Here is a 26,103-nt window from a genome sequence, read left to right on the forward strand (position 1 = left end):
GTTGTTGTGAAGGTTGTTAGACGATGCATGTTTAGTTTATCCTAGTACCTAACTTATACTGTGAGCATCTGATGCATGACCATTATTTATTATTTTGAGGCTATGATGGTATTGGTTGGGGAGGGAGGGCTGTCACAGGAGTGTCTGGAGATGAAGGCTTGCAGGGTAAAGAAAAATAAAACACAGAGAGAACCCTTGATTCTCATTTATTTCAACAGTCACTAGAGAATCAGAGAGAGTAAATGATGGTTAACATGGAAAACATACGTTTGAGTGTGTGTGAGAAGGATATTGTGGAGAGAATCTCCAGCCCTTTTCCCTCCAAAGTGCCACTGAGGGCCACCTGTGAGCAGCATTGTCCCTCGTGCTAAGAAACACACGTGGACAACCCAGGACCATCTGTGCAATTCTCTCTGTTTCTCTTCATGCCTGATCATCCAAACGCCCTCATTAGTCGTGCTAGCTTGTTTCCTTTCCTATTTTCTCTTCTTCTGGGGCAACAGGTCAAGTGTGACTCAGAGTGCTACTGTTCTACTGGGAACTTGTCCGCCTTCCACAAGGAGGCTGGAAATATCCCATTGTTCTGGGCAGCTCTGCTCACAGCCACCTGGGCTGGGGAGCTTGGGGTAAGCCCAGCAAAGCCCAGGTTTCTGAAAGCTCCTCCCCTTCCTTTGCCTTTGTGCTGGAAAACCACCTCCTTGTAGGCTGAGGGGCAAGAACCCAGGGTTCCCTCTCTCCGTCCCCATTTCTTGATTTGGAATTGTTCCATTCCTGCCTGATCGGAGGGAAAGTGTTATGTGGATTTCAAAGCTCACGTTCTGCAGCCAGCCCTCCTGGGTTCAAGTCCTCACTCCTTTGTGATAGTTTTGTGATCGTGGGCAAATCGTGGAGCCTCTCTGCCCCAGTTTCTGTCTGAGAAAAATGGTATGGACAAAATGCAATAATCCAGGAAAAAGGCAGAGCACAGCACTAGGCTCTTAGAAAATTATCTGTAAAGATTAGCTTGAAATAGTGGTAGCAGCTACAGCAGTGGGAGAAATAAACACACAAAAGACGTAAAAGGGAGGTCTGGGTATTAGAGGAAGGTGCACAAACACCAACTGCGTTTGTGCGTGTACCACTGCCCAGTCGCCCACCCCTAACCATATGTCCAGTTTTTACTGGTCTCGGTTATCAATGCAGAAAGCTGTTTGGTCCCAGTAGTTCTGCAAGCAGGATAACTTCAAGGAGGAGGTTGTCTTGGTGGATAGTATCTTTTCCTAGTCCAGGGTGATACAGGATATACCAAAGCTTTAACAAATGTGTGAATACATTATTGACTCACCTTATTTTGAGGTGGGAAGCCCCACGAAAAAGATGGCAAGACCCCCAGGCAGGGCCACTACCCTTCTGCCAGCACCATTTGGTTCCCTGGCCCAGCGGCATTATCTCACTTTTTTACTCTGAAACGGCTTACTTCTAGGAAAGCGGAAATTACCCCTAAGATTCTATTGGTTCCCTAAGCTCACTCCTGACTGGTCCATTTCTATCACTCCTGATTGGTCCATTTCCATCACTCCTGATTGGTCCATTTGTTATACCTTATTTGCATATGATGTTGCAAAATCTAGACTGGCAGCTTATAAAAGCCTGTGTAAACCTACAGACACAGTCTAGAGCTTGGAGTGTTAACTCCTCTAGGCCCACTGGCGTGATAAATCTGAGTTCTCTAACCCTCTGAATGCTTCTTGGTCTCTCGCCTGGATCGAGGTTGCTGTCACAACTGAGCTATAACACTGAGCTGTAACACACTTTGCTGCAACATTTCCAAAGACCTAAGTACAGAGCAAAGTCATGTAACCCTGAAGGCAGAGATCAATAAATGGTAGATTTTTTAAATCCTGCTTTTAGTATATACATGTGAGGAATACTAGTTACTTAGACTCTGCTGTTTGTAATTGATTTTGATGGTTTGGTGTGGCATTGACCAATGTCATTATCAAGTTGATTCCCTGGTCTTCATGAAAACTGAAGTGTTTACATAACCCCCCCAAAAATAGACTGTGATCCAGCGAATATTTTTATAAACCCTGTCACAGCCGTGCAGAGAGCTAAGGATGCATTGGCTCTGCCTTGGCCTGTCAGTCATCCTGTAGGTGGTGGTCTAACCTGATGTACAGAACGTGGCTTCAAGCAGCCAACGTCTCCATTGGCAGGGCACCTTCTACCTTGGGAAGCACTGTCACACAAATCATCTCCCTGGACAAGTCTTCTGTAGCCTCAGCTCATGTGCTGTTTTTCTCAGTGGGCCCCTCCTGAGCAATTGGCAACCTCGTACCACAAAGGGAGGAAAACCTGTGGCTCTCCTGACCATGGTCACTATGGAGCCCGGTAAGGAAGGATTTTCTGAAGAATCATCCAGCTACTAGTCCTTTCCTGTCCTGTGATGAGCCACAGAACAATTTTCCAACACAATCTGAAGTCCCAACAGAATAAACCTGCTTATAGCTTACTAGTCGGGAAAGCTCTAAAGATGCATGTTATTCAATACATTTAAATACTGGTGCAGTTTCCTTAGTTTCTAAGGGCATTTCCCTTTGAGAATTTCATTTTACAAATGAAATACATGTTGCATGTTTATGTAGAATCCAGGAGAATTTCTGTTGGATCATTTCAGAGGCAGACTCAGTTCTCTGCAGAACTGAGGCCTGACACTGACATCTGATCAGTCACCCCAGTCTCGAAGACTTCTTTTCCACTGGTAGGTAACCTTTGAGTAAAAGTTAGGATTCAGTGCATTCCTTTATTTCTAAGAGTGTTACGTGGCAAGTGCTTAACTTTCAATAAACGGGAATTCAGGTTTTTTCAGAAATGGTATTAAAATATTCTATAGGCTACCCTGGAATACCACCCTCAACATGACAAAGCTTCTCAATGCCCTTTGCTTAAGTGCATCTAAAGTGTCTGAAGGGTGCTAAACTGCCTGCATTTGTGGGAGGTTTAATCCCTGGGCTCTGATTCTGTTTTCAAGATACTCCCAGCCCTAGCTCCATTTATGTTCGATCAATACTCTGGCTCAGCTGAACTGGAAGACCAAATCCAGTGGATCAAGTTTATCACTGGATGCGTGTAGGGTAAATTTCAAATCACTGAGGACGTAACATGCTAGCTCTGTCTTCGTGACAATTTCAATTTTGTGTGTGTTCCCACAGATTTCTTGGCGGAAACAGAACAGTCAGGAGAAATGCCCCAAGAAGTGGCCGTGCCAGATGAAGAGACTGTCTCTCTGAGCACGTTTGCTATGGTGACCACAGAATCATTCACCACAAATATGAACTCCACCCTTAATGGTGAGGATACAGATCAGCTAGAGTTTATACTCATGGTGTTGATCCCATTGATTTTACTGGCCCTCCTACTTTTATCGGTGATACTCCTTGCAACATACCGTAAAAGAAAAAAGAATAAACCAGGTAAGTATTTTGCCTGTCCCCATTTCCATACAGTTGCTTCATGTGTTAATGAATGATCAATAAAACACAATGCTTTTTGCTTCTGCACAGAGCCCTCTAGCCAAGGATCTCAGAACATTTTACAGACATGTGAGTATTATCCTGACACCTGCCTGGAGTTGGGGGTGGGGCGGGAGGAGGAACGGAGAGCTTTTAAAGTTAAGCAATGAGGATTACAGAAAATAGTAGTTGATGAATGGCTATTTCAATGAAGTTTTCCAGAGTTTAGAAATGCCATGTTCCTTTCTTTAAAAAAAAAAAAAAAAAAAAAAACACTCTGGACCTAATTTGGATGAGGGCCCTGTTTAATTTTGGCTAATTAGTTCATGCAACATTTCCTGACTGTTGGGGGGAAAAGGTACGTCTGATGAGGCAGTGGGTCAGACCGGGGTCAGGGGTGGGACAGCTGGAGTCCTTGGGGTCATCTCCACAACAAAAGGATTCTTCCCTCTGTATTTTGTCACAGATACTGTATTCTCCCCGGTGCTATGTCCCACCTGGATCTTGAAAAGGCCTGGGTGAAGCATTGGTCTTATTCCTATTAAAGCTATGCTGGGGGAGAGAAACAGCTTAGTGGTAGAGTGCATGCTTAGCCTGCATGAGGTCCTGGGTTCGATCCCCAGTACCTCCATTTAAAAAAATTTTTTTAAAGATAAATCTATGCTAACTTTTAGAATAAAATTTCTGATTGGCTAAAAATGACTATCATCACTATAAAACCAATCTGATAGAAAATTCCCTGCGTCAGAGATACAGTCTGAGAGCATTTAGTTCCAATTCCAGGACTAGCAAATACTAGGTTTCAGGGCAATTCTAGGTCCAAAGCAGACTTGGATTCTTTTGACTTGTGCTGGTTAAAGATGACTGATTAGAATTTTAAGTTGAAGCCTCTAGGCATTCCAAAAATCACTCAAGGGTGATAAGATATAGATTTACATGTACATCCTGGCCCTCTGTGGCCCTCACCTCCACTAACAGGGCACCTCTGGCTGTGAGATCAGGCCCTGGGTCTGCGGGCTGCTCACTGTCCTTGCACTAGGAGAGCCTTTAAGCTCCCCCGGAGCTGTAAATATTCATTTTCCATGATGCCAGCAGGTAGGGCAAATGTGAGCTGGGAAAGAAGCCCTGAAGTGCATTACCCCTCATGGCAGAGGCTGGTGTCATAGATTCCAAGAAACCAGGAAATACACATGTTTCTCTACTGTTGGCAATTTCAGAGTGACCTGATAACAGTGGTCACATGGGTGTTCCTTTGTAAGCTAGAGAAAAAGAAAAAGCAAACAGAGCTGCCTGAACCCAGTTTTTTTTTTAATGTTTTTATTGAAGTGTAGTTGATTTACAATGTTAGTTTCAGGTGTACAGAAAAGCAATTCAGTTATACATATATATTTTTTTTCTTTTCAGATTCTTTTCCATTATAAGTTATTACAAAAAATATAGTTCCCTGTGCTATATGGTTGATCCTAGTTGTTTATTTTATATACATTAATGTATATCTGTTAACCCCAAACTCCTAATTTATCCTTCCTCTCCTTTCCCCACTGGTAACCATAGTTTGTTTTCTATTTCCATGAGTCTTGTTTTTGGTTTGTAAATATAATTTGTATCATTTTTTTTGGATTCTACATAAAAGTGATATGTGATATTTGTCTTTTTCTATCTGACATATTTCACTTAATATGATCTTCTCTAGGTCTATCCATATTGCTGTAAATGGCATTATTCATTCTTTTTTATGGCTGAGTAGTATTCCATTGTGTATATATATGTGTGTGTGTGTGTGTGTGTGTACACAACATCTTCTTTATCCAGTCATCTGTTGGACATTAAGGTTGATTCCAGGTCTTGGTTATTGTAAATAGGGCTCCTATGAACATTGGGGTGTATGTAGATCCAGTTTTTTTTGTTTTTGTTTTTTTTAAGTAGGGAAAGTAAGAACTTCCTGCTAGAACCATAGCCTATGGCTGGTCTTACCTAACAGAGTCATGCGGTGGGGGAAAGGATGGGATTGGCCAGTCAAATGGTCATGCTCTGAGGTTCTAAATCCAGAAAAGGATTTTTCACTGAACTTTATTTTGAGAATCTCAAAATTCAAAAGCCATTTACAAGTGAGAACTGGCCTCATCTTCAGACACGGCCCAGATAGTATTTGCTGTTCCCGGAGCATGGCTTGCCCTTTCCTGATGCCTCCATTCCTAGTTGATGCTATTTCTTCTGTCTGGAAATTCCTTTTTGTTTGCTTGGCAAATTCCCACCCTGTTCTTCAACGTCCTGCTCTAAAGTTTTTCTGGAGCCTTGAGTAATCACACCCCAGGCAAAATTCATCACCACTGCTCACTGTATTTACATTGGCATAAGTTGGTGACTTGCCTGTTTTTGGTCTTTCTTTTTTTTTTTTTTTTTTTTTTTTTGTCTTGTCTCTCTTTTTTACTAGGTTCTCTGTAGGGTCCAAGAGAACCAAGAACTTGTCTAATTTATCTTGTTGAATGGTGTAGGGTGAAGGTTGAGGGGACAGATTCTGGAACATTCTGCTAGCTGGCTTTTGCACTTCTCAGCTCTGTGACCTCTGGTTCAGTTAGTCTCCTCTTCTGTAAAATGGGAAGATTCAGTACCTACCTTATAGAGTTGTTGTGAGAATTAAGTGGATTCATCTACTTAAAGCGCTTAGAAAAAACAGTACCTGGCATGTTGTAATTGTTAGCTAATTATTATTATCCCTTTTATCTGACAGAATGCCTAGTCCAACACATATGTTACCTGCTCAATAAATGTCTGTTGAATGATGAGTTGATGAAAGAATGCTAGAACTCTTTTTTTAGAGAACACTTGTTCTTAGAGGTAAAAATAACTGTGTACATTATCCATAATACAAACTGGCACATTGTTTTTCATTTAAATGTGTCTCATTTTAAGAAAACAGAAAAGATAGGGGAGGGTCTAGCTCAGTGGTAGAGTGCATGACTAGCATGCACGAGGTCCTGGGTTCAGTCCTCAGTACTTCCATTAAAAATAAATAAATAAACCTAATTACCTCCCTCCCCAAAACAAACTAAAAAATAAAAAAAATTTTGTTTAAAGATTTAAGAAAACACAAATGGAAAACTAAGGATTTCAAAACAATTGCTTATCACAAAATTTTTTGTTATAGAGAGTTTTATTTGGATATTTTTTTACTGGCCACTCCTTTAATATAGGTACAGATGGTTAACTGCTTAACAGATAAATCTCTGCGGGGCAAGCTGATAGCTAAAAGGTTCTCAACCACTGTCCACAGAAGTTCACCCACCAATATTTAACATTACAATGCAAGTCAATAAAAGGAGAAATTTTTTTTAATTTAGTTTTGTTTTTATTTGAAGAGCCTAGTTCTTTTTTTTTTTTTTTTAGGTTTTTTTTTTTTTTCTTTCTGTTGGGGGAGGTAATTTAGGTTTATGTATTTGTTAATGGAAGTACTGGGGATTGAACCCAGGACCTTGTGCATGCTAAGCCAGTGCTCTACCACTGAGCTATACCCTCTTCCCCAGAATATTTAAATTAATGGAATTTGATTTAAATATATTCTTTCCAGGAAAAATAAAACTGTCATTCTGGATCAGACTAGCATTTTGGTTGGAAAGCTCTTAAAGGAATGCTTTGTGAGCGAACAGGAGGATGTCCCCTCATTAGGTCAGGAATAGACGCATTGTTTCTTTGCTCACAGGAATAGACCCTGGTGTATTGCCCTATACCAGGAAATGTCTTTAAATTCAACAACTGGGGAGTATTTGGCCAACGTTTTTAGAAAGGACACTTCACTTGCATGGAAATTGCCCTTTTTCCTTTGGTCCTGTCCTTTTCATGCCCAGGAAAAGGGAAGGCTGTGTAGCGACTTGTGCTAATGTCATTGTCCGGAGACTTCCAGGCATTACATTACACTTGCAGTTGTTATTATTTAACACGTACGAGGTGTCTTGAGGTGCTGTGTCTCTCAGAAAGAGCTGCAGGGAAAACAGCTGGCAGTAAACCATCCCTTTGAACAGGCTGCCTGACACCTGGCTCTGCTCAGTCTTCAGAAAGAGAGTCACTGCTCGCTGCTCAGCATGGAAACCAGATAAGCAAGCCAGCCTCCCGCTGGGCTCCTGCCGCCAGCCCCCACCCCGGCCAGCCCACGGCCAAGTGCACAGAGGAGAGTAGCTGGGAGCGGGGCCTCTTCAGGCTAAGTGGGTGTCATGTGGGGACTGCAGGACCCGCTGGGGAGGCGGACAGGAAATGGAAGGGCGGTGGGAGGGAAAATGGCATCGAGTGCGGGTGGCGGGCTGCGTGAGAGCCTCCCGGGTGCAGAGGGAGTAGCAGGCGGCTATTAATAAAGAGATACAAGCCAGGTGGAGTGGAGCGGGCAGGGCCTGATTGCTGAGGACGGGTAATTGGTGTCCCTCTTGGTTTAATGCTCGGCTGTGCTGAGCTCTCCCAGGTGTCTTTCTGTTGCCATGGTGCCTGGGGCAGGGGTAACGGCCGGTGGGGAGACGGGCTGTGGAAGGCTTTTTGCTCTGTTTGAATACTGATAACCCGAGCTTCACACTCGGTAACCTCTGGAGCACTTGTGTAATGGGTTTTTAAACTTCATCATCTGCATGCGGGGCTAGCTTTTGCTCCCCCCGAAGCCTGCGGGCACCCAGATTAGAAAGATAAATCCACCCCCTCAACAGGGGGTCTGTGGGGCCACTTGTTCTGCAAGAAATTAGCAAGGGGTTGTTTATGAAGCAGGGAAAGAGGGAGAGGGAGGAGGCGGGAGTGACAAAACAGGGGGATTTTTATGGGTCCACCTGTAAGGGAGGTTCAGTTGTATGGGGGCTTTATTTATAGTAAAATCCTTTAAGGAAGTAGCTGATAAATTCTAGATGAAAAATGCATACATAAAATAAGATGTACACACTCCTCTCTCCCCCATCTAAGTGTCTGAGGAGTCAGACATCTGCAGGGGGCTTCACATTCCTACCCCAGGGGGCAGAAGGACATAACTTACCGCTCCTCGAAGGGAAGTAGTGATGGCATGAAACTGACATCTGTGCCCAGCTTTCCTGGATTAGCGGTGCATGAAAGCACGCCAACCCACAGGAAATGACAGCGGCTCCCGGCTGCCAGGAGCTCAGTTCCAGGTGCCTGCTGGTTGTGTTCCCTCGCTGGGGACCTGCATTTCTGCCTGCCAGACAAAAGGAGGCCTCTGATTGCCAAGAATCAGGACCATCTGACTATGCAGCGGACCTCTACACAGTGGTTTGCTGCTCAGTGGTTTTCCCATTGAAAAAGGTGCAATGGGGCTGCGCTCTCCATTCGCTGGACATTATTGCCTCCTTTCTCTGGGTGCATTGGACTCCCTGCCAAACAAAACAGAGCTTGAGCTGGGGCATTGGGCCCTAATTCTTGCCACATGTTCATTTGGAGTCTGATCAGCGTTAGAGCCATTTTGCAAACTGTTACCTGGCTCATCTTGACTAACAGCAGGCTTGTTGAAAGCTTCACTACTTTGATAATGTGAAATCCAGAACACTGGGCATGAATTTAACCCCAGGACTGGGCAATCCAGAGTAAGACCTAGTCATTTATTCAATAAATATGTACAGGGTGTTTACCAGGTATCGTGCAAGTGGGATGGGAGGGGGGAATACCACGTTGAACAAGGCAGATATGATCCCCGCACTTTGGGAGCTGTGGCCCAGTGGAAGAGACAGATAAAAAAGAATGACACAGAGGAACTGATCAATGACAGGTGGTGGCAGATGCTATGAAGAAGCAAGCAAGGTACTGAGCCGGAAACAGCAGGAAAGATGAGCCCTACATCAAACAGAGGAGGTGGGGGAGGCCTCTCTGAGTTTAAGGTGATGTAACCAGGCAAAGGGCTGTGTGCCCGCAGTACAGGAAGTCAAACTCTGAGAGTGGGTTTGCAGCAAAGGAAAGGTTTGTTGCAGGGCGCCACACAAGGGAGTGGGAGACAAGCCTCAGATCCACTCCAACTTGGTCTTTGAGTTGGGGATGTTCTTAACAGAGAAGAACAGAGAAGCTGGGATTAATCATCTTGTGACATTTGTGTGACATTTCTTAATCATGGTTTGGTGAGTCGGGATGTCTCTGGTTTATGATTCCCTGGCCAGGTGGTCCATGGCTGGGGGTCTGTGAGCGCATCTTGCCCCGGAGAGACAACTTGAGTTTGTGTAATAGTGATACCTACAGCAGCAATTTTAGTACACGAACGATGTTATCGACAACAGCAATTTTAGTCCTCCGATTCTGGTTAGTGAGTGTTCAGTTAGGATTGAGGTCAGACGGGACAAGAAAGAGAATAAAGTTTTGGATAGAGAGATGAATCATAACCTCGGTAGGGGAATTCGGTTTTAGAGGGACTCGCTTTCACTGAGACTGGAAGGTGTGAGGGATTCAGCCACGCAAAGAGTAGGGGTTAGAGGAGTGGTCCGAGTGGAGCCTGTGACAGATACCCCACATCCTACTCTGGGACAAAGGGACAGTGTCACGCTGTTTGGTTTGGAGTGTCACAAGCAGATGAAGCAGCAGTGGTTTGAACCGGGATACCTGGGGGTCCAGGAACAAGCATTCTTGTCAACTCCTCCTTTGTCCCCCTTACCACTGTTTTCCTCTTCATATGGATAAAGACTGCCCAGAGGGATGGACATCTGATGTGAAGTGTGTGCTCTCAGAGGACCCCGATATCTAAAAGAAACAGATTTCATGGTGATGGCACCTCATTTCAACATAGCAATCTGCAGTTGTTAACTTAGAGGTTAATTATGGTTCCTTTAAAAACCTCATCTACTTAAAGTCATTGCCTCTCTCTGTAGAGATTTCAGCTATTGTTGAAATGAAAAGTTGTTACAGACTACGCAAGCTAACGTGACTTTTATGTTTACTCTCTCTTAGGTGAACTGGGAAATGAAAACTTGAAAGTGTAAGTTCCCCTACTGCATCCATTCCAGCTCAGGGTGGACGATGGTGTCGAGGATGTCCGGGGATAAGCAGATTAGAGAACCAGCTTTTCAACAGTTTTGGTTCAGACACTCCTCGTGGGGACCTCCCGCTTCCCCGGCCCCAGGACATGTGCCGGAGGATATGCGAGAGCCCCCACCTCAGCCCAGCAGGGGATCTGAGTAGAAGAGAAGATCCTCTGTTCAGAAAAGAACCTTTTTCTGACTGCGGCCAATTCCAAATGCATGGTTGGTTAAATATTTCTGACCCTGGGCATATTTCAAGGACATTGATTCATTTATTCTGATTTAAAAAATTTTTTATTCTTATTTTTTATTGAAGTGTAGTCGATTTACAATGTTAGTGTCAGGTGTACAGCAAATCAGTTCAGTTATACATATACATACATAATACATACATATATTTTGTTTCTTTTCCATTACGGATCATTACAAGAAATTGAATATAGTTCCCTGTGTTATACAGTAGGTCCTTGTTGCTTATTTTATGTACAGTAATGTCTTGTTAAAATTTTTTATCACCAGGGAAGATACTTTGTCTGGTATTAAGGGAGGAGAGCGAGAAGACTGAAGTCTGTAGGTTGAGAAGCAGTGCATCATAGGGGCTGGGGGCAGGAAGCGGGGTGGAGGGGAGAGAGGGAGAGAGGATTCCGCCCAGAGGGGTGGTCTGGGGTGATGTCACCACCAAGTCAGCCCCGCCCTTGCTTGTTTGGACACCAAACTGGCTTCCTCCGCACAGGCTAGCGCATAGGCAGCCCTTCAGAGCTGGGGGTCCCCGCCCCCACCTCCCTCTCCGGCAGCCCGGGGCTGCTTCACCTAATGGTGCGCGCCCAGCCCTGGCAGGGGGGAAGCCCCCCGATTTCTGAAAGCAAGGGTTCCATTTCTTCAAAGCAGGAAATCCAGGAACAAAGGGAGAGGTGATGAAAGTAGCCTGTTTACAGTGGTGTCTTGACCTGGGGCACTGATGAAAAACCCCAAAAGAAAGGGAAGTGAAATTAAGCAAGGCTAAAATGCTAAATGTAGCAACTCCCTGGAGGGGGCTCGCAGAGGAAGCCTTGTAGGCTCGGCTGGTACCTTCAGGGGAGCAGAGTCTGGATTCCCTTTCAGCCTGGTCCTGGTATGTGCTCTCTACATGTTTAGATCAGTGACGGTTGAAGGTTTACTTTAGTTTTCACCTTTTTTCCTGTTAAGAGTTGGTACACTTGAACAGGCAAACCCCTGCTCACCCAGGCTACCCTGGAGGATCAGATACGGAATCAAGTTCATCTTCCCCAGAGTCCACTGTCCACATCCTAGGCTCTCCTCAAATGAAATTAAGCACACCACACGTGTTGGTTTTGTTTCGTGTTTTTTTGTTTTTTGGTTTTTTTTCCAACAAGCTTTTTACTTTCTCTCTCTAGACCTATTTTTGAGGAAGACACACCCTCTGTCATGGAAATAGAAATGGAAGAGCTTGATAAGTGGATGAACAGCATGAATAGAAATGGTATGTGGGGTGTAATAATCTAGCTTTTTCTGTTCTCTCTGATAAGAGAAAGCTGCAAAAGCTTTATAACCGTGCGGTAAATCCTGGCGTGGGACCGGGTGAACCCACCCGCGTTACATCAGGCACATGCAGACAGTAACCTTGGGTCTGACCACCCTTAACTATTCATTTTAATTATTGTATCAATTGTCACTTGTTTTTATTTTTGTGCACATTTTTCACATGATCTTTTTCGAGAAGAAAATGGTCGTTTTTTCAAGCAAGGAAATCTCTTGAGACCAAGCTATCTGGGAAAAGTTAGCATCTGGTTTTACCTGGTGTCTTATAGAATTTAGACATCTGTGATTTTAATCTGTATACAAATATAAAACTTCCTCAAATATAATTTACATCGATCTGTGCTGTCCAATAGACACTAGTCATATGTGTCTGCTTCACTTAAAATTTTAAAAGTTAAATAAAATTAATTTTGTTCCTTAGTCACTCCAGTCACATTTTGAAGACTCAGTAGCCACCTGTAGCTAACGGCTATTTTAGCATAAAGTGACGATCTAGAACATTCCAGTCACTGTAGAAAGTCCTATTGGACAGCACTAATAGAGATAGTGATATAAATATCCAACTATTACTTACTTTCCAGCTGATACCTGGTAGTAATTATAGTATATATTCCTTACTTTTCATTAAATCAATATTTGGACTTTAAAATGATGATAGCTGTTTTTTCTTTTTTTAATTCCTTTAAAAAATCAATAAATTATTTTAATGCTCATGTTAAATTAATACAATCCACTATTTATATTATTACATCACATGTATTTTTAATATTTATCTTAAAAAATACCCCAGGGTCTGTCAGATTCAACAATCTACAATGGAATTCTCAAATCTAGATACTTGTTATTAGAAATTATTGTATTATTCCAATATATACAATTGTGTATTAGTAATATTAGAACCACTTAACTAACTTGTACAATTTTGAACAGTTTTTCATAGTCCAATATTGATGGAAGAATGGCTCTGTAAAGCATTTGCAGATTGGGGTGGGTCATTGAGGTAATCCTTAAAGTAGTTTCATTTTGTTGTTTTTAGTTTATAAAAGTAATATACAAACACAGTAGAATTTGGAAACTGCAAAAAAAAAAAAAAAAGTGGAATGAGGAAAAAAAATCCATCACCCAGAAACAATCTCTCTTAATATTTTGGTATATTTCCTTTTGTGGCTGAGGTCATTGTAATACAAAATCGTGATCCTGTTACACTCACTAAAATCAGAAATCTGGAAAAAGCCATTTCTATTTGACAACTAAAGCAGAGAGTTGTTTTGATGCATAGGTGATTGATCCAATGGATTTTTTTCCCCTTTAAAAACAGCAGTAGTTGGGGGGAGAGTACAGCTCAAGTGGTAGAGCACATGCTTAGCATGCACGAGGTCCTGGGTTCAATCCCCAGTACCTCCCTCAAAAATAAATAAACCTAATTACCTTCCCTCCTCACCCAAATAAAATATTTAAGCAATACAATAATAAATAAGTAAAATATTAAAAAAAAGAAGAAAACCAGCAGAAGTGTCATAAGAGAGAATTCTGATGACCTTAAGAAGGTCAATTGTTCCCCAGTTTGCCTGCTCCTTTCCCATCGTGCCTCCTGACCGAAGTCATTCTGCAGGCACATCAGGACCGCAGGTGAGGCTGTTTTATTCCAGCATCCACCCTGAGCCATGCAGATTCCAGTCTTTGGAGCCACAGTGGGGTTCTTCAGGGACTGAATAACCAAGCAGTGATGAATTGTGCCCTTTCCAACGGAGCCAGAGACACGTTGAAGTCTTGTATCTGTGCTATTAGTACATTTTCCATTTCAAGAGCCTTGCCATCATTAATCTTTTAACCTCCGGAGCTCCCTGGTGAGGCCATTTCTGTCCAAGTAACCACACGATCAGAGAAATGTGATGCTCAACTGTGTGAGTTTTGTGGATAGAAAATAGAATTTCAGTAACTAACAGTAAGCTTGTTTTGTTCTGTCCTAGCCGACTATGAATGTTTACCTACCTTAGAGGAAGAAAAGGAACCAAACCAAAACCACCCAAGGTACTTCTAATTTCTACCACAGATTATATGTGTGTGTTGGGGGAGATCAGAGACCACAGTCAAGGACTTTTGCCCACCTTCTCTGTGCCTGTAAATTTTATGTGACAGTTTACATGGGAGTATATTGGTGTAGTGTGGAGGAAACAGTGTGAGTTATGGAAGATAGAAAAGTACAAAGTAAACATCCAAGTGGCCCTTTATCTTTAGAAATAAATTCGTACTGACATTTTCTTGCCCTTCTAAAGAGACACTGTTGAGTTGGCTTCTGTTTCAGTCCTAATACTTTCTGATTATAACAAACTCTGGGTTTGTATACCTTGGATGAATAGATGTTTGGTAAGGAAAATAGAGGAAGGTGACAGTCTCAAAGGGGAAACTGTAAGTAAGAATGAGTACAATGAACATGTAAAAATCAAGACAAAAGGAAACCCCGCCTGGATTGGAGTGTTCTAGGAGAGAAGTTAAATGAGAATTTAAAAAACCCATATTACATTCCACCACTAGGTGGCTCTGCTTGATAGAAAATTTCAGTGCACCCGGGGTAGGCGTGTCTTTCAGCACTCCATAACCCAGTTTAAATTCCAAAATCTTTTGTGAGGATAGAAATGACCCTGTTTGAGTGGTTTTGATCAGAGAATTCTTTGGTCAGGACGTGGGATGTGCTCGCAGGAAACAGGATAGATGATTCAGCAAGTCGGGGACTTGTTCCCCAGAGCGCCTCTGTGATTTGGCCGAGGGGTTGGGATGGGGGGTGAGCACTGGATTGTTGATGGAGTGACTCAGAGATGACCAGCCAGCAGGGAACTTGACTGAGCCCATGACTGAGATGTTACACTCCTATCAGGATAAACAGAATAAACTTTCAGAGCAGGATTGATACCACTCACCGGCTCTCCCTCCAGGTTAACCAGAGGTCCTGTGCCAGTCACCTTAAATGCATCCAGAGGGCAGTCACTCGTCATAAACAGTTTCTGAAGCCAGAGCATTGCAGGGAAATACTGATTACTAGACGGTGACTGAGGCAGTCAGAGGTTTGTCTTCCGGACCCTCATTCTGCTTCTTTCCCTAAACCTCACCTAAGAAGTCATGCCACCGCAATCTTTCTGAGGCAAACCTCCTCTCTGCTGCAGAAATCTCCATCTTGTTGTCGATGTCAGTCATTGTCACCTCTGCAGGTGTTTGCATGTTAAAATTCATCACTGGTTCAGAGAAAAGTCTATGCTATTTAAATGAGATAGCGGATATTAACAAGCAGACGAAGGGAAAAGATGCTAGTGGCTGTATCACAAAGGACATTACAAAGGAATCTTTTCCTTTCATTTTTCACCTAAAAACGAACATTTATGTATGTCTAGAATAGGGCTAAGATCACCACCAAAATCTTATAAATACCTTATTACTGTGTCTGTGATGGGCACCATCAAAAGATGTGTAATGTCAGTGGATTTTATATACCTGCCTCTTATTCTTTGAAATTGTTAGCAACATAGGAGAAGCTTAATGTTAGAGAATTGTATGGTGGTGAAAGCTTCTTAGAAATCGTATTTTTGAAATATTGAGAGGTTGGTCTTTGAAATAAGCTCAAGCACATTTCTGTGCATAAGGCAAAAAGCTTTAACCTATTTGGAAAGCTGCTTTATGCTAAATTATTATTTTTAAAGGGAATGCCTACATTCTTCTGTTGGTCCAGAACTATCTGGTTTTAACTCAAGGACAACTGTCAGGCCTTCCCCTCACTCCCTCTCGGTGAAGCCATGGTTCTAGAACCAAGAATGGCAAGTCCCTAGCCTTTGGTGCCAAACATACTGTCTGATTACTTCAAGGGGTATCACGATATTGCAAAACAAATTTAATTTTTATTCACCAAAAACTCAGAAAAGTACAAAGCACTTGGAACAAAGCCTGGTACAGAATTGACTCTCAATAAATATTGGTTACTATTTTTATTAAAAAGTTAGAATTGATGTACATAAACACATTGCCGTTTGGGCTCATGAACTTATGTCTTAAAGTCCAGGCACATCTGTTTCGGTAGGTGGGGCATTATTTTTGCCCCTGGTTTCCCTGGGAATTTCTTTCTGGAGCTCGCCTGTCCTGAGAAATCATGAATGTTTCATCTCCTAGGAATGATTGGAGACTTCCGGTTCCCCATCCATTATCAGCATAGACCCATTAATGTTGTTGATTTCAGAATAAGTCCTCTTAGCAGTTTGGAGTTTTTGAAAGAGTATATAGTTTAGATAATCTTTCTTTTCTGTCATGAATTTATTTATATTACTTCCTCCTATTGTGTTAATGACATTGATAGTTGATGAAACATTTACTTTGAATATCTAATCCAGGACAGAAAGAAGACATTTTTTTCTCTCGAAAAGCTTGTGAATCATTAGAGATACAGGTGGAGAGAGCATTGGTGACTGGGCTTAGAATCAGACTAGTTTTAAGACCTGACTTGGACAGTCGTTTGTTCTTTATCCAAAGACAAGTCACTTTAACTCTATGAGCTCCAGTTTCCTGGTCTTGAAAAATGGAAATAATGCCACCTGCTCTGCTAGTTTCACTGGATAAGAGATAAGATAAGAGGAAAAAAACCACTTTGTAAGTTTTGAAGCGCCACGCAATGAAACTGATTCTTTCATAGTTCTCCCCATCCTCTCCAATTGGCTTTAAAAGAAAAAAAAAAAGGTATCATATTTTAGAAAAGTTTTAGGTTCTCAGCAAAATTGAGCAGAAAGTACAGAGAAGTCCCATATACCCCTTGTCCTGGCATGCACCGCCTTCCCCACTGTTGACATCTCCAAACAGGAGATGGGGAATTTGTTTCAGTCAGTTAACCTATTTTGACACATCATTCTCCCCAAAGCTCCCAGTACACAGGTGACTCTAATGCTTCCGAAAGTATATAGCCATCGCTGAAGATTGAACTTAGTGGAAAACACTTCCCCATTTTCCTGCTAATCTAAGCAAGAGGATGGGGAACAAAGAATTCTGGAATCCGTTTACAGGGTTCAGCCCTTCTTGATGCTAGAAAGACACCCTGATGTGGAGCCTCTGTGATACATAAAGTCCACGGTGCTTCTGGGAAAAAAGGAGTTGATCTGGTCACCCTCCCACACTTAATGCATCATACTATGTGCCAAGGCTTCCACCCTTCAACCTTCTCTGGTTAGAGTCCATCATCTCAGGTCTTCCAGAACTTTCCCCACAGATCCCATTCGCCAGTGGGTGCTCATTACCTTGCCCTGTCCTCACTGAGTGGACATTTCCCTTGAGCTGTGAAGTCTAAAACTTAACACAGGATTTGAATAAGGGCCAGAGATACACAAAGTACTATGGGAAGTTTAAACTATGGGTTTTCAAGAAATCAGTAAGAAAAGGCAGCAAAGGAACTGCAGGGGAGGGGGAGTTCTATATTCTTATTTGCCACCTTAGCATTTCCCCCTATAATCCATACCTGTCATGTGCCAGGCAATGTGCAGGTGCTGGGAATAGTGTCCGTGGGGCAGCGTCCAAGGGGTGCGGCAGTGTGGAGGCAGAGCCGCTCTGGCATCGAACAGAATTCCATCACTGACATTGTTCAGCACGGCCACGGCACAGTGATAACAGAAACCAGATCCACTGAGTTGGTTTTATTATTGTTTAAATTCTCTGTGAAGAATTCACTCCCTTCTGGTCTGCCCCCACCCTTATAATACCTTCTCAAATGCCGGTTGATAGTGGCAAAAACAAGATGGAATTGCTTTCATCAGGGTGCTCACAGTCTAGGCAGCCTCTTCCTTCTTCCTGAGGCCTTTGGAACTAGATGATTTCCTGAAAGCTTGGTGTTCCTGCCTCTGCAAGCTTCAGTGAATAACCACAGACAAGGAACTGCAAATATTAGCCAAGCGTCTTTCCCTTTCTGCCTGTTGGCCACAGTGATGATTTTACGTTAAGTAACAGCATTGGGAAAGATTAGGGGAGAATTAGATTTGGTTTCATCCAAGTAGATTTATAATTTTGCAAGTACAGTGACGACAACAACAATAATAAAACATTTATTGTACATGCCAGAAGTCTAGGTACTGTTACCTAGGAATTAACTAAGTCAGAGAGGGTAAGGAACCATAGATCTGTTCTGGTTTTGTAATAATTCTATTGTTCATTTTATGATTCACTTCTGAGCTCATGATATTCTAAAAAGGGATCACTTCAGTGTTTCTCAGGAAAATCCAGGTTAGTTTAATAAAGAATGTTGTGAATTTCTTCCTGTTTCTTCCTTTCTCTTTGTCTTTTTTGGGGGAAAGTGCAGTTTTAAAAAACTTATTTATTGAGCATTTAATGTGTGCTTGGCATTGTCTACATCGTGCCAGGACAACCAGCTAAAAATGAAATAATCCATCTGTGTAAACCTAGAACTCAGAGAGGTTAAGTGATTTGTCCAGGTTCACACAGCAAGTTTATGATGAGTTGTGATGAAACTCAATCTAGAGGAGAGTTTGTTTAAAAATTGCATTTCATTTTCTTTTATTGATTAGTTAAAAAAAGAGATAGTCCATAAATTAAAAGACACCTTAGAAATCTCAAAAAAGAACACTTAGCAGCAAGACAGCTGGCTACCATGAGGCTAAGCTATTTGGTGGCTGGTGTGTCCACCACCTGTGCAGTCATTGACAAGACGGAACCATTAATTGCAAGAAAACAGCGGTTTTGTGGGAACTATTTTGGCCTCTCCGAGCACGTAAATCTCTGTGGCCACTTCCAATTACTTCATGAGTTTCTCTCCTCTTTTTCTTTCTAGTCCCTCAAGTCATTTAAAAGTCAACAAGTATTAAATATTGAGTATGTTCAGTGCCAACTGATTTCCCTCAAATCTGAGCTAAGTATTATGAGGATGATAAAGTAACAGTTTCTAATCCTGCAGGATGGTAACCTCAAATGAGATTGTTAATAGGCAGGGGTGTGTGTGTGTGTGTGTGTGTGTGTGTGTTTAGTGGGTGAAAGAAGAAGTACTCAGTTTAATAAACCACAGCATTGCTTGAATAGTGGCCCAGATTATGTCTACACTGTGGGCATGATCTATGTGTCTTGGACCAATTCTAGGCCTGGCTCTCATGTTAGCCAGATGCACGTCTCTTTAATTCCACTCGGGCCAGGCCTCTTACGGGAAGAAGGGACATTATATTGATGAAGAGGAAAGGAGCATGATCTAGCTGTTACTTGACTTTGTGCTACATTGAACGCTGCCCTCCCCTGAAGCCAAGTGAGAGAGCCTCATAGCGCAAGCCAGGTTTAGCATAGGTTTATTGCATTTTCAGGGACCGGCAACACTCGCTGCGGTCATAACGGGGGATTGTTACAAGATAAACTAGTCAGAAGAACAAAAGTGGCTTCTCTGATCCTGACCGCAACAAGGGGCAGGTATGAAACCAGGCGTTAGAATTACACCTCCTTATTTAACTGGTAGCATTGCAATTAATTGCTTTCGTAAAAATAATCAGATGATACTTTTTCATCAGTTCAATTTGTTTTTACAGTTTGTAGCCCCTGGGACTATACAGCTTAAAGCTGTCCCACATTCTTAAAATACCTATATAACACTCCGAGAAGTACTCTCGAATGCCGCTGTCACAGAGAAGTTACTAAAACCGTCCGAATTAACATCAAGGCAAGCCACAGGGGTTTGAGGTTTGAAGCGGGATCACTTGTTTTATTTGTTGCAAGTCTGTGGCAGTTTGCCAAGATGTTTTTCACGGAGAACTCAAGGATTTGCAAGAGCTGAAGTTGTCTGGGCTGATTTGATCATTTCACAGAGATGATAAATAGCCATGAAGACAGCAGGGAACACATCTAACTAAATAAAGGAACGTGCGTGGGAGAGACTTATGCCTCGGGGCTCGGGGGTGGGTGGTGGGACGGATCCCAGGTTGCTGACTTGCTGACAGGCCTGATGGTCACCACACCACTGGTGGAAATTGCCTGTGAGAGTTGCAACACTAGAGATGACCTGATGTCCCACAGCTGAAGCCACTGTACCCACGTTAGGAACATTTCTAATGTGGCGAGGGGCCTGGCACGTCCTCACGGTGCACAGACTTAGAAGCACGTAAGCTACACGGGTGAGCGCCATGTGTGAGGTCCTGGGCTCTTTGATGTTCTCAGCGAACGGGTTCCCTGGACAGGGTGGACAGGGTCACAGGCTGAGCCTTCAAAATGCTTGCAGAGTTCTAAACAAAGCACATTGAAGTACATTGGCCTCAGAAACTGAAGGTTTGTTTTGGAAGATGGTTTCTTAAAGCTTTTGGATGTTTGAAGCAATGTATATGCTTGTGTTTAACCGACAAACATTTGCTAGTGTAGAAACTGCATGATCACAACGCACATTCGTGTTCTGTAGCGCAGTGCTTTCCCTCTGTTTTCTCATTTATTCTGTCCGACAGCCTGCTAAGGTACATGGTAGTATTATGTATGTTTTGCAGATGAGACGAGAGCAGAAAATTTGGGGTCAGAAAGGTTAACTTGCTCAAGGGCACACAGCCAGGAAGTGGCTGAGCCCTGATTCAAGCCCCTGCCACCTGATCCTGGGCTAGAAAAGCCACTGTTGGCACAAACCATCATCAGCACGACCATAAAAACAGCCCGAGAAATGATGAAATACCCAGGCCTAAACTTCATCAAAAATGTTCGGGGTAACAGAAAAAGAAGTTGTTCAAGTTTTTATTGAGGGACCTAACAGATTTAACAAATGGGGAGGGACATACTGCATTCCTGGATGAAAGACTCAATCGTGTAAAAAATGATCATTTTAAATTCAACTCAGTCTCTTAAAGATCCCAATGAACATTTCATCTAGAAGAAGAACTGCACAAATAGGGTATTTCTAAAAGAAGGGAAAAGAACAGTTGTGGGGGGGCAGGGGAGAGGGAGTTAGCAGGAAACATGCTCCAATAATTAAAACTGGGTACATCTAGAACCAAATAAGAAATATTAGTGAAACAGAATAGAATATTCAAAACAGACTCAAGTATATTAAACATTTAATATATTATAAAAGTAGCAATTCATAGCAAGTAGATTATTCAATAGTCTTACCAACTAACATTTGGAGGGAAAATTTAAAACTCTACCCAACACTTTAGATTAAAATAGACTCCAGATAAGTTTAAACGTGAAAAAGAAAGGAAAAATATAGATCAATATTATAAATTTAAGGTGAGGACTGGTTTAAAAGCATGACACACAGTCAAAAACCACGTCAGAAAAGGGTAGACAACATTAAAAACTCAAGTTTTCTGTACTTCAAAAAATACAGTAAATAAAATGAGGAGGAAAATGACAAACTGGGAGAAAGTATGTACAATATGAACGATGAACAAAAAAATTATTCTTAATACACAAATCAATAAACAAGATAATTTTCCCCTTTTAAATATGAACAAAGAATATTAATAAGCAAATCAGCAAAAGAAGAAATTTTAATTACCGATAGAGCTTGGAAAAAAACTTCAGTCTTCCTGGTAACAACAGTAAAAAATAACCAAAGAAAAAGTTAAGGTAAATATTATTTTCACCTATTGAATTTACAAAAACTGAAAATAGTAATATCCAGTATTAGACAGGATGTGGGGGAAAGGATATTTCCCTGAAGGAAAGTGTCTGGAGAAGTAAATTTCAGAAAATTTCTAGGGAAGGGGGGTAATTTGACATTTGACTGGCCCAGCTTTAAAACTACATGTATTTTAACCCAGCAATTCCTTTTCTAGATACTTATGTAAAGGTAAGACCTGGAAGCATGCAAAGATGTAGCAATTTTTATAATAAATAGAAATTTTAAATTGGAAATAGCCTAAATGTTTAACAAGGATGTGGCTAAAAAAGAAATTTTTTTTGGTCTAGTGAGACAATGGAATGCTATACTAGAAAGATACGGTATATTTATTAACAAGAAAAGATGTCTCTATATGAATGAGAATAAGAAAAACAGGTTATAGCACTATACACATAAGATGATTCCATCTTTATACAGAAAGAATACGTATCATTATTGCAGGAAAAAAAGTTTGGGGGAATAAATACCAAAATATTAACTTGTAGTGAGACTGTTAATAGTTTTGTTTTGCTTGTTTGTATTTTCTATTTTTTCAACAACGAATATGGATTGGCTTTTATCATAATTAATTTTAAAACTCACTTCTGTTACAACTGCTAGACACAGATCAGGGTTGTGGACAAAAGTCCACTTGCCACTCTGCCTTGTATTTTAGTCGGCTTGGAGTAGCGGAAATGTCAAGATAAGGCCACAAAAGGAAAACATGCAATTCAGAGACTTATGCTCTGTAGAGATGAACTCCTGGATTGTGGAAATATTATTTTGCTACCACCCAATTTCCAAGAGATGAAGCCTCCTAGCCCAGTTTAAGAGTTGAACTGAAGTGAATTGGGTTGTTACGTCTACTTTTTAGATAAAGGATGTCTTAATTTTCAAACAGGTTTCCACTGAGTAAGTGTTGCTGCAGAAGTTGTCCTTTGTCCACATTTGCCTTCTTCCTTCTTCCCCGTTGACTGGCCCTCTGTGTCACAGCTTCCTCCCCATCTTTACAACACAGACACATAAACACACAATGTCTAGCTAACTAGCTAGTAAGTTGCTTCCGAGTCCTTCTGGAAACACCTAGTGTTTCACTGAGCGGGCGAGCACTTACTCAGAGACAGAGATCACTTGAAGGAGAGACATCCTAGAACTTGGGTGAAGGGACATAAAACTAAAAACAGAAGCCCCCGTGGGGTGGCGGGCGGTGGGGGGTGTCGAGTGGTCAGCTTTCCTGGAGACTTAAGAGGAGGCATGGTCTCACTGGGGAAGAAACCGCAGAGCCAGATATGCGGCCCTGATAGCCAAGTTAGAAACGAAAGCAGAAATTAGCCAGCCAGCATGGTTCTGTCCAAATACCATGTCCATAATTTCTGTCTGCTCACACCCCGAGATGCCTGGGGACCGAATTCTAAATGACACTGAGTAGGCACCTCTGATCCTTTTGTGGATATGAACAAAATGTGCTTTTGACAACATGCCAGGACCACAAACTCCTGAGAGAAAATAATCCATGGAAATTTTTTAAAAAGGGGAAAAAAAGGCAGCCTGGCATCTATTTCACAGAGAATGGGATTAGATTTAATGAAAGGAGGAATCTCAGCTCCATCTGGTTCTCTCCATGTCAGCCCTGGGGAGGGAGCTGAGAACAAGAGTGAAGGATTATTTCTTGGCTTTCCTGGATTTCCTCCTCAGGGATCAAATATAAAATCCAAGCCGACCTTTGTTTTGGAAATTGTAACCTGGGCGCTGTTGGCTTCCTGATCGTTCATGCTCTCTTGAGTCACCCCCACAGCGGAGTGACCAGCTCTCAGTTGCTTCTGGAAATATATACTATTGTTCTGTTTTGGTTTTTTTTTTTTTTTTACAGTGATGCTGAATCCTAAAACTGAATGGTACTAACGTTTTCCAAGAGAAGCAGCCCCGGAGGAAGCCTGGAAGCCTGCTGGGCTTGTCAACAGAGGATGAAGAGGATACAAATTTAATTAATTTCCAATCAACGTAAACAGAAGAACTTTCTGCTGTTTCTTCCAATGCCCAGTGCATCACCTGTACTTGGAAGCAGGCATGGTTCGGAAATCCTAGGCCAAGGCCAGATGCCATCCATCACTGAGGGCGGAAGAGTCGTAAGATGCAGGCACCTTCCCTCAGGGGCTGTTCCCTCTGCTCAGCCAACCTCAGCTAACTGTCCCTTCATCCTGGCCACGCTAAGTCCTGGTTACCTTTCTGCTTCATTCCTTAGGGTGTGAATCAGGCAGCTGTCTTATCTCTGGTTTCCTTCTGGGTCACCTGATGACCTAAACTAGCTTTGGATTATTTCTTCTGATTAGTCAAGTCCTCGGATGGGTCATTGACGTTCACAGGAACTTTTCTCAAGGGGAGTTATGCCTTGGAAAAGGCAGCCAGCAAAGCAAGTCTTTCAATGTATCCCCCAGCCCAGGGGGTTGGTGAGCTCAGGTCTGCCTGCCAAGGAGACACAGGGAAAGAGCCCACCGTCCTGAGGGGATGTCGTCTGGTGACTTGTGGACCCCTAGAGGCCGGGTGATGGAGGAACAGGAATGTTCAATGAAAGAGCAACTGTCTTCCTTCTCAGCTAAAATCAGCTCCCTGTTCCCAATTCCCCACAGCTGTCGTCGCCACACCTCCCTCACATGTGATGCGTTGGTGTGGGGTGTGTGCACGTGGGCCTCCTCAGGTATCTTCTGTGTCTCTGAGGTTTTTAGGGTCATGGGGAACAAATAAAACAGGTACGGGATCTCTCTGTGCCAGTGGCAGTTACCCCTCCTCGGGCCCACGGTCTTTCCCACCGGCTGGGACAGGCCCCCCTTCCCCGTGTTCTCAACACAGCTCCCCAGGGGGCCACCAACGGCCCCGCAGAGATGACATTCTCTGTGATTTTTGTTGACATCCTTGTGCTAAAAGCAATGGAGCAAAATGCAGAAGGGCCCTGTTTATCACTCCAACACACGCAAAATCAATCTCCATTTAATCCTTAATTTTCCAGTTCTGACCTTTAAAGCAATCTTGCAAATTGGGAGTCCTCAGCTCTTCCACGGCACCTGGTATTTTATTCCAGAAAAGAAACCGAGAATGGAAACTTTATTTTATGTCTCACATATGAACTGAAGGTGGGGGGGAGGGGAGGGGTTGAGGTTCACCAAACATTTGCTGCTGGATTCGGGGTCTTGTGTTTGAGAGGCTGCCTTAATGCATAATGAAAACCGTCCTCCGGCTTTTCAGAATTCCTTCACCAGCACTGGCCTTCTGAACGATGCCCGTAATTTTAAAGGCAGAGTTCCAAGCCAGGGAGGTCTTTCCACCCCAATGAGAGAACCATCGGATTGTGTTTAACCATTGCTATTGTGTCATCCTGGGACTGCGCAGAGCTTTGGCAAAAGACAGGCTTCTTGGTATATAACCTCAACAGAGTTGTCTGCTGTATTCTCAGCAGCACATCCTAATATGGCATTTTTGCTTTCTTTGTTCTTTGGCATATTCACATTCAACTTGTGGTCCACGGTGACTCTCAGCTGCCTATGCCAAAATGGCCATTTTCCACATCATCCTGTCTGCCTGTTTTGTTACTTTAAGTTTGCGTCTCATCAACATTTTGACTCTCAGAAGAGTCTCTTCCTTCTCTTGGTTTCTTAAGATTTTAATCCAGCACTTAGGTCTGTAGACATCACCCAACCCTGTTGAGTAATGGACTTCAGCAGTTCAGAGACGTATGTGTGTTCTTGGAATCTCACTTTGATCAAGTGATATTTCATGATATGATAAAAGCGGTCTCATTTAGTATTTAAGGTAACTTCAATTTCCACAAGAAGTAAGCTTCAGCAAACGTCACTGAGTTTATATCTGAAAAATGTACTAACCTTTATAATGGCACCCTGTGCAAGGCACTTTAAAAAAGGATTTTATTCTGGCAAGATATATAACATTTGTGTGGGTCAGAACAGTCGAGGGGCAATACTAGCACTCTGTCCTTTTATTACTATCTGATCAAGAGGCATCATAGATTTATGGTCATTCTGAGAATTGTTTTTAAACCCAAACTTAACTTTTATGTTTCAGACTATGGTTAGTAAAAATCTTAATCATTTGCCCTGATTGGGTAGCCAATCAGAGCAAAGTCTGACTGTAGAATATTTTAAAGATGTGTAAGGTTTTATTGCATTTTTGTACCTATTAAGCAAACTAGGTTACAACGTTGCCTAGTTGAACTCCTCAGGAAACTTGTTTTAATAAAGGTGTGAAAATATCCGTCTTAACTCAGTGATGTGACTCCTCTCTCTGGGAAGGTCAGTGTTTTCCACACACCGAGCACGCGACACGGATCAACCTTGATATCCACGGGGTGACTGCTGCTTTTGATCACCCTCGTGGCTCTAGCCATGTAAATGGGCGCTTTAAAAATGCTTTTGTCCATTCTTTTATTTTGGTTATTTAAACTATCAGTTTTCACCGTCTCTGGGAGAAGGCCCTTATGTTGAGTAAA

At 42.4% G+C, this 26,103-nt stretch overlaps 1 protein-coding gene across 1 annotated transcript in view; it reads left to right on the forward strand.

The window, feature by feature from the left end:
• Positions 1–25,876, forward strand: part of TMEM154 (transmembrane protein 154) — a 42,529-nt gene extending 16,653 nt beyond the window's left edge. The window contains exons 2-7 of the mRNA XM_010992516.3: positions 3,192–3,452; positions 3,543–3,581; positions 10,401–10,428; positions 11,866–11,951; positions 13,981–14,041; positions 23,476–25,876. Coding sequence (XP_010990818.1) covers positions 3,192–3,452; positions 3,543–3,581; positions 10,401–10,428; positions 11,866–11,951; positions 13,981–14,041; positions 23,476–23,491 — 491 coding nt within the window. The 3' untranslated portion in view covers positions 23,492–25,876. The remainder of the gene's footprint in view (positions 1–3,191; positions 3,453–3,542; positions 3,582–10,400; positions 10,429–11,865; positions 11,952–13,980; positions 14,042–23,475) is intronic.
• Positions 25,877–26,103: the final 227 nt, after the last annotated feature.

Source organism: Camelus dromedarius, chromosome 1, assembly GCF_036321535.1.
Source record: "Camelus dromedarius isolate mCamDro1 chromosome 1, mCamDro1.pat, whole genome shotgun sequence".
Taxonomy (NCBI): domain Eukaryota; kingdom Metazoa; phylum Chordata; class Mammalia; order Artiodactyla; family Camelidae; genus Camelus; species Camelus dromedarius.